The sequence below is a fragment of the Copidosoma floridanum genome, unplaced genomic scaffold (genome assembly GCF_036245765.1).
Source record: "Copidosoma floridanum isolate Cflo_tuat_1 unplaced genomic scaffold, Cflo_Japanese_pri ptg000006l, whole genome shotgun sequence".
Taxonomy (NCBI): domain Eukaryota; kingdom Metazoa; phylum Arthropoda; class Insecta; order Hymenoptera; family Encyrtidae; genus Copidosoma; species Copidosoma floridanum.
The window spans coordinates 23,278,616-23,287,558 of NW_028321883.1; the positions used below are offsets into that span (position 1 = coordinate 23,278,616).

The window sequence follows — 8,943 nt, forward strand, 5'->3', positions numbered from 1 at the left end:
AGATTTATCCAACGCTGGGCCGGGGCTTACGAGAGGCAAAGTTTCCGAATTGCCGGCGGGAAAAGGAGACGACATCGGAAAACGATGGCTGTTAGTCCGAAGATTCGGCCGGATCCAGTGGGAGCTCGGGCGCCTCGGCTATTTATCTCGAAAAGTGCGCGCCTTTCGCCCGTTATTGCGGATGCAAATGGAAGGTTCGCTTTTTTTTCCGCTTGAGAATGCAGGATGCAATTTCCGCGGTACGCGGCGGAGTGGACGATTTGTCGGAGAACCGATATGGCCGTTATTTTTTTTCCTTTCTTGGCAAATAAGTAAAAAATATTTTACTCATTTGTCATTGCTTGCAGATTTTTTTTTTTTTTTTCATCGCATCTCTTTATGTATAGTTTTATATTTAATTAATTCTAACATTAAAAATGCTATTGGAAATGTGCTTTTTGTTATTTATTTATTTTTTTTTTAACCATAATGTTCATCGACACGTTTGTGCTCCATAGACATCAAGTGTGATTGTGAGTGAAAGTTACAAACTATTTTGGTGTAAAAATACATAAACGCACAATCTTTTTAAAATAGTCACAAATTGATCGTTCGCCCATTACTCGACGGCCTATATACGTATAGGTCTACACAGGCTATACACGCCCTTCGACACTTAAAAGACGTAACATATTCAGCCACGTTAGCGCCACGATTTCAACATAATTTGATTCCGACTTATCAACAGGTGCAGGGAGACAAAGAGAGGGGGAGGGGGGAAGTAAGGGTCGCTCAACTTGGCGATAAAATTAGGCGCGTATAGCTCCCGCACTTTTCCTCGATGATGCTTGGCAGCGATGACGCAGGAGGCGAAATTCGATTTAACATCGAGTGCTAATTCAATATCGCTGCCACCGGGCACTTCAACTCCGTCAAATGCGGAGAGCTCGCTCGAACGTATAGGTACATACACGCGTACGAGATTCTGTCCCCCCGAGGGCTGAGGAACGAAATTATAGGCACACGTGCGCGTGGTCGGCTTTGTCCAATGCAACGTTCCGGCACCAATATTTTTATGGGGACTCGGGCACGGTGTGGGTTTGTAAACGTTTTTCAAGGTGACGAAACAATGTTTATGGTACACGAGATAAGAGTTGGTCCAGGTTATTGTCATCGTAGCAGTTCCTAATTGATAAAACTCTAATGCTTACAAAACATTGTATCAATCGATATTAAAATATTCTTTAACTGCTTGCTCTGAATGATTTTTACGATTAATTCTTTTAAGGCCAATTAATTTTTTTTTTTTTTAATTAAAATAAAAAACATTTTTAATTAAGATTGAATCGGAATTTTCCAACAATTATTGATCTTTACATTTTCTTGGTCCAAATGAGATTATAAAAGATTTGAGAAATGTGTCTACAACACAATGAAACAATCATGAATTCCGAGCTTAAACAATATTAAAAGTCTCGATTACTATGTAAAGTGAAAAATAACAATGAAACAATCATTAATGACATTTAAGCAAGTAGGTAAAAATCAATCCTATTAAAATTTCTTCATCACTAACTTTATGTACCTGCTTATTTTTTTGACGATAAAGATTATTTAATATTGTAATCACGAATATTTGGTTATTTGATCCTTAATCCAATCCAAATACGAATAAACTCGGGTAAAAACGTCTGGATTGCCGTCGGCGCAAGAATTTATCACGTAAGATGTTATTCCTATCTGCATGCCATCTGTAACTAGTGGACTGCCAGAATCACCCTACGAGCCAAATTATAATTATTTTAGTAAGTTTTTAATCACGAGATTTTTTTTTTTTTTTGCAATCACTTACGTTACAAGCGCCTTGTCCATATCGAGTAAATGTGCATATCTTTTGGTACCCGTTGGCTAAGCTAATCCGCTCCTCGCACTTTTTCTTACTCAACAAGCACGTCGAATAGTACCGCAACTCATTCGATACGGTATAGCCATTTTTCTGCAAATAAATATCCATACATCACAAAATACGAGCCATTATTATTTATGGATGATAGTTTTAAATATATGTTATTGCCAAATAAATGTTAAAATTTGAATAACCTGATGTATACCCCATCCAGCTAGGGTAGCTGGATAATTGTCAAAGTCGACGTCACGATTTGCCAAAGTGACGGGTTTTACTTTTTCACTAAACTTTATGGTTGCATTGACTTTCACAAGTCCCACGTCGTTAATCACATTGTGTATGTTATACTTGTGGTGATACAAAATTTTCACCGATTTGTAAACCGTTCCGCCGGAATTTAATTCGTTGGTGCCAACGACAACATTCAATCCACCATCCGACAGGCTGAAAATCGTTGGCAGGTATTTAAATTTACGTATTTCTTTTGTTTGAAAAAAAATATCTTGCATTTTACATACCCGGTAAGACAATGAGCTGCCGTTAAAATCCACCGTTCGTTTAGTATCGATCCGCCGCAACTGTGCCTTTGTGACCTACGTAAGGACGCCTGGTAAGGGAACGCGCCATCCGGTGCAATTTTCCCCTCGATGATGCGACCACCCAAACGCCCGGAGCACGTGTTTTTTTCCACAACATTGAAGGAGGACGATCCACTAGCTATGTGATTGAATTTGGTAATTAAGCATCGATATTGTTTGATTCGATAAAGTCATTGATATGTACGCGACGAGTGAGAATAGCGTGAGCATACATTATTAATATGAACAGAAGCATATTGCATTTGAGGTACAGAAAATTGAAGCAAATCCTTAAAAAATAATTACTGCATATCTTAAAGTACATTAGTTCTAATACTAAAGAGTAACAGCGTTCAAAGTGGTGATAAATAATAATAAAACAGCAAGTGTCTATACTGACAAAAAGTTTGGCTTCAACAAATGATAGTTACCTTGGATTGTAATCCAGCAAATGCACGATGTTACAACTAGAATCTGGTGTGAACGAAACATAGTGACCAGTTGTGATGTTATCCTGAGAGCTTCGTGCTCCTACTTGTTTTATAATAAACGTATCGGATGCTTATCTATATTTATTGTTTATCTTATCAAACGTACTTTCGATCAATATAGCGCCTATTCATCAATGAAATCTCTTAAAAATTTTCACCAAAGCTCTGGGATAAAAAACTTTCTTCAATTTAAAACACCAACCCAGTATGGGTACTATTTTTTTTTTTTTTTTTTTTTTTTTCTAACATATAAGCTTCCTGCATTCCATGCAATTTAAATAAATTCCATGCATATTTTCAATCAATTTTTTTTAAGTTTTTTAGGTCACGAAACTCATAGTTGTGAGGGTAAAATAAATCTATTGTTACAAGTCTCCATCCGACAGATCTCACAGTACATACGTGAAAAAAAAAAAAAAAAATAGAATAAACAAACTGAGGCATATTTCAATGTACTTTTGATACGTGTAACCGCCCGATTCTTTTTCTCATCCATGATAAAAGATGCAATCGTAGTCAATCTGTCATGATAAATCTTATCATTGAATGCAATTTCATTCATATCAGTGAACGTGATATTTTTTACTTAGACGTGTTATCAATCCCACGAATCATCTTTTTTTTTGTTCAAGTAGTGAATTATATGATTCATATCATTGGTACACACAAGCATCAGAAACAGTGTACACTTCAATTCGATATACTATCTCCAAGTAATTAAATATCATTAATTTGACTGGGTAAATAAAGTCTTCTGATATCAAGTGCAGTTTGAGATACACTTTAGATATCAAAGTAATGTTCAAAGGGTGTTGAGTTATTGATTATTGTTCATGCAGACTATTAAAAATATTATTGACGACAAAATCTTTGTGAACAGTAGCTTTTTCAAATACATGATGACATTTTAAAAATGATTTCTCTCGATAATCCAAGTTTTGCAGTATTTTATCAACAGCACTATTGTAAAGCCCAGAAGGCGAATGAATTTCATCGATTTCCAAGGGCACAAGGTTTACTCAGTACGGCTGAGTGTGTGTACAGAGAAGCAGGAAAAGCGTGACGGGCACTCGTCGTCGTTCTTCAATGGAACGAGATGCATATGGGGTGGTTTGAGAGCTTTTACGGGGGCGGGGAGGAAAAGAGCGCGTGCACGTCCTTTTCCTTTAATAAATAATAGATGCACGTGCGAAAAAAAGTCGTGAGAAAAAATAAAGGACTCGATGCGCAGTGCCTTGCATGTCCTCGGAAAGGAATGACAAAGGCAACCCGAGTTTACCCCTGTTTTTTTTTCCTGCCTACTGCTGTATGACGTTGAATTATATATGAGCACGAGGTAGTGTATGTTGTGTATGGCTCGTTTAATTACGTTTCTACCGGTTTCATGATGTTTGATTGTGACTATTCATGGTTGCTCGCGTGAGCGAGTTCAAATTTATGACATAAGGCTCATTAAACAATGCAATTAAAAGTGGCTTCAAAAAATGTCACCCATGTCTTTTTTTCAAGTAATGTAAATTTTTTTTTAATAAAAAATACCTTTTTGTGACTTGAATTGGTATCATGTTGGCAGTAAATTGTACTGTTAATTGAAATTTGGCACTATTACTTGGGTAAACTGATGTACGTGTTGTATCACAAAGTTTAACTGTGATTGCACTGATAGCACTTAAGCCCGTGTATACAGAGTGAGAGAGACGGTAAGCTTTTTCCACTCTCTTATTTCGTTATGAATGAATATTTATGATCTGGACGCTACCTTGACTCAAACAAAAACGATGCCAGTACTGTCAAGGAAAGCTTTTGTGCGAAACCTTTGATTCATAAAAATTGTAGAAAAATGTTTTTTTGTTTTTGTTTTTTTTTCACCAGTGCCAGAAATTTTATCTCAAAAGCAAAGAATCCGTGTTAAAAGAACGACCCCTAGCACCCCTCACACGATACAAAAATATGACTATATGACGAATGTCATCTCGCAAGTCTTTTAAAACAATCGATAGCCATGTTCGGCTTGACAGAAAACAAAGTACCGATACAAGTGTTCGGATGCCCCGTGCAATTAATTCGTGCCCCCGGGGCTAAAGCACGATGATTAAAAAGTCAGGGATCCTCGTTTAAACGAAAGAGACCCTTTCCACTCCTCTTTCTCCTTTGAAATGCGAGCGCGTGTTTACTTTTGTCCCGGATGGCGAGGGAGGGGGGAAAAAAAATAAAATGACCATCTCTGAACCCCCGACGCTTCCGATCGCACGTAAAACAATAGACAGTGCGAAGGAACAAAAGTACAACTATTGTCAAAAAATGTTACGCCCTGCATGGCACTATACCTGCTTTCATTTGCAAATTTTTTTTTTTTTTTTTTTTTTTTTTCTTTCAAAAAAATTAACGCAGCCCTCGACGCTCCACCGATACACCCAGACGGAAAGAAAGACGCCTTCGGATACATATCTCCTTGCACAAACCGCCTTAACGAGCGCTTCCACGAAAGAACACCATTAGCATGACGGCCGTGCCTGCTTCTCCTTCTGCTGGCCCTTTTTATTTTTGCTTGTATATATGTATACCTCGCACATCACATTTCTCCGTATGGACGTGCACAGCTGGCGGCAGTGACGCGTCGCCAGATAAACCAATAGATCGCTGACTTCTAATTACCTAATGCCCTTTTTTGCGCTCTCTGTACCCCCCCCCCTCTCTATCTGTTCCCTCTTTTCTTTGCCAGCGCGCGCCTATCGTTGTTCGATTTCATTTCTTCAAAAGGGAGGGGCGTATACGTTGTGCAAACATACTTTGTGTACAAGTCCCTCGGCAAATACACTCGACGCTCGCTCGTGCGCCCACCCTATCGAAAAAAAGGGAGTTTAGACTACGCGTAACAAAAAAAAAAAAAAAAAAGGCTGGTGATGGGCACAAGGCTTCCGTTCACAATATACGGACGTATCGGAAATGCTGGGGCATTGAGTGCTTTCTCGGTTGTACGGAGGATGTTGTCGGAAAATAAATATATATGTACGTAGTCGAGGAGCGTTTCGTTAATAGTTGTTTGATTTCTCCTTAAACGAGTTTGAGAAGGGAAAGTAGTAGGGGCTTGCGTTACAATTCAACTTTTAACGTATGGAATATGCATGAGGTGGAAACGTGACGTTTCGTAAGTATACTGCCGTAGGCAGGAAATTTGAACAAGCTCCCTTTGATTACATTTAATTAGAAATTATGGAAAAGTAACCAATAAGGAGATAACCAAACTCTGCATGGAGATTTCTCTGTCAGTGTTAATTAGAAGATTAAGTTCTAGTAAAAAAAAAAAAAAATAAAATGGGAGTAGCCTAGTCACGAAAAAATAAGTTCAAGTTGAAAGGATCTATGATTCCGAGGGTCAAAAAATCATGAGCATGAGGTGAATGTACAAATGTATAAAAAGGAAGACAGTAGGAGACTATTAGCAATAGAACTGCTAAAAAAATAAGAAAAACGTTAGTTTCAATGAACTATACCTGACGAAGGATAGAAAAATCATATGTAGTTGGAAGCTGTTCGACCAGCAATAATATAGGAATTCCTGAAGCCCGAAACATATTTGTCGTCGTTATGTTAAATAAGAAATATGCTGTCAATGTATTTGGAGATCAAAGAGGTGTATCTCGTCTTCTTCTTTCAGCCTATAAAATGTTAACAAAAATGTTAAGAAAAGGAGTGATGTAGAGACCAGCTGCAAAACGGTATACATGCAGGTTTCGTGGATTAAAAAAAAAAAAAAAAAAAAAAAAACATCAAATAGTAAAGTTGATAAAAGAAAACAAACGAAATTCCAGGGGGTAGCGATAGAGGTGTCTGAAAAAGCAAAACCTCGAGAAGAATTCGTGGGCATTGAGCAATAAGGAAGAAAAAAAAAAAAGAAAGTCAAATAAGGAATACCGGAAAGTACATGGGGAGTGCCCAATTGCCTGGTGACCCGTTGCTTGGACTGCGCACCAACTGTCCCTCCACTCGTCAAGTGTGCATTCGCGCGGAGCATGCGAAAAACGGAGAATGTGTACAGGTACGTATATACGTAATGCACGAGACGGAGTTTCGTAGGCGAACAACTGGAAACCCAATCTATCGAGATCCTTTCGCTCTCCTCCTTCCCTTTCGTCTATTTTTTTTCTCCCTGTTTGTGCACTCTCGTGCTCCCTCCCTCTCTTTATAGCTTGCATGTACAATACCAGGGCGCTGAATGCCATGAACTGAAAATACATTTCTCTCTCTCTCTCTGTAGGTGAGTGTGTTTCTATGTCCGTCTTCCCTCCCGGCTGCTCGTCTCTTTTTTTTTTTTTTTTTTTTTTTTTCTCGTGCCGCGCGCGAGCTGCCGTTTGGAAAACTTTAGGGGTGCAGCGTGGAAGATGCTGTTTGCTTTCAAAATGATTCCGGTGAAATCCCATTGTCGGGCGCGTTGGTTCGCCTTCGATTTATTGCTCCTCCGGCCGCACTCGCGGGCGACACATAAATCCCGGAGCGCGATAAATAAAGCAACAACGCGTGGACCGAGTTTTTCCTTACCTCCTTCTCGAGGGACGTGTATATATTATACTCTGGATTGAGTCAGCAGTAGTGGCTATGGATTCCTGTACATATATAGATGGATCTGTAGCTTTGCTTGTTGTCTCTTGTCGAGGCAAAAATTTTCCAGACCAGATTCTTAGGTGGCGCCTACATTGTTGCAATTCAGAAAAATGAAGGCTATAATCAACAAGTGGATGAAAGTCGAATGTAATGTAAACTTTGGCTGAAATAGCAGCCAATTCAGCTTTTGATCGAAGAGATTTGTAGTGGCAACTTTGTGGGTTCCCAAAAATGATAATAATTCGTCTTTATTTTTACTCCAAAGCCAAACAACGATTAATGTTAACTAGCTTACCGTTTTTCCGCAGCAATTTCAAATAAGCTACTATATAATCTCAAGTCGGAATTGGCTGGGATTTTTTTTTTTTTTTTTTTTTTATCCAACCCATTGCGTCAAACGATGCACTACGTGTATTATATATTCACCTGAAAAATACATAATCATATTCCCCGACATCACGAACGTGTAACACGTGAAGTAAACGACGGCTGAACGACACCCTTTGATTTTACGGCGTCATAATTTTCCAAAGCCCCTCTTCTGCCGCGGTTGAGAGGACATATCAGGGAGGGGGCGAGGCGCTCGCTCGGGCGCGAGGTTAAATTGCCGCGAGCCCAAACCGAACCAACTGCACTTTTGTTCGGCCGGCGGGTGAGTTTTTACCGGGGCGCGGGAGGAAGTCGAGCAGAAGAGAAAAATAGGGCGCGAGGAGGGAGCTCCTTTCGAAGATAGCGTTATGCGTGCTCGCACCCTCGTGTACGGGGCTCGCCGACGCAGGAGGAGACGGGAGAGCGAGAGGACCGGTGCATTGGGGGGAGACGGCGGTGCTGGGGTGCACTTTAGATTCGAATTTAGATTTGTTGTTCGATGCGTTTGGGGAAAACGACATTTAACGGCCCGTTGCCCGCGCATCCGCTGGAATTAATGGGATTATAAGCTGCGGGGAACAACTGCGTGTAATAGTGAAATGTTATATACGTTTTCATCGTGTCCCATCGGGGGAAAACGTGTGTTTTTTATCCTACTTCCTTAACCCCTTTGCAGATTTTGATTTTGCAAACGAGTTGATGGATTCCGTTCAATGAAATGTCGTTGAAAAATCATTTCGTTCATCTGATTCCTGCTGGTGCCGCGTACCTCGGAAAAGATGGATTAAATAAAAACGGGGGTTGGTTATCAGTAAGAGATGTGGAGTTCGAATGAATACATATTTATATCCTATGCACAAAAATAACAAAAAAACTTGGGCCTACAGTCACACGTCTGCTCAATTTTAATTTTTTTATTGGGTAAACGAGAGCAAAGGTGAAAGGAGGAGAAAGATGGTTCCTGACTAGCTCCTTAAAACTCTCGTGGTTCCTCTTATCTCGCACTGATACTTGCAAA

The 8,943-nt window shown here is 39.6% G+C and overlaps 1 protein-coding gene across 2 annotated transcripts; it reads right to left on the reverse strand.

The window, feature by feature from the left end:
- Nucleotides 1-359: 359 nt before the first annotated feature.
- On the reverse strand, nt 360-2,981 carry LOC106640262 (chymotrypsin-2-like). 2 transcript variants are annotated; one of them, XR_001339010.2, is made up of 6 exons: nt 2,895-2,981; nt 2,404-2,602; nt 2,080-2,329; nt 1,832-1,975; nt 1,556-1,758; nt 360-1,164 (listed from the first exon to the last, which is right to left on the reverse strand). XR_001339010.2 is itself a non-coding variant. In XM_014354236.2 (5 exons), the coding sequence occupies exons 1-5, from the start codon at nt 2,953-2,955 to the stop codon at nt 1,606-1,608; spliced, it is 807 nt and encodes a 268-aa protein (XP_014209722.2). In that variant the 5' UTR covers nt 2,956-2,981; the 3' UTR covers nt 1,540-1,605. The 2 variants fall into 2 exon arrangements, 1 of the variants encoding a protein (XP_014209722.2); XM_014354236.2 differs by lacking the exon at nt 360-1,164 and having other exon boundaries at nt 1,540-1,758.
- Between the last annotated feature and the right edge of the window lie 5,962 nt (nt 2,982-8,943).

Coding starts and splice junctions, on each gene's coding strand:
- LOC106640262 (XM_014354236.2), bottom strand. CDS start 2,955: ATGTTTCGTTCACACCAGATTCTAGTTGTAACATCGTGCATTTGCTGG. Junction 2,603..2,894: donor TTGCTGGATTACAATCCAAG/GTAACTATCATT, acceptor TCAATCACATAG/CTAGTGGATCGTCCTCCTTC. Junction 2,330..2,403: donor GCAGCTCATTGTCTTACCGG/GTATGTAAAATG, acceptor AACGATTTTCAG/CCTGTCGGATGGTGGATTGA.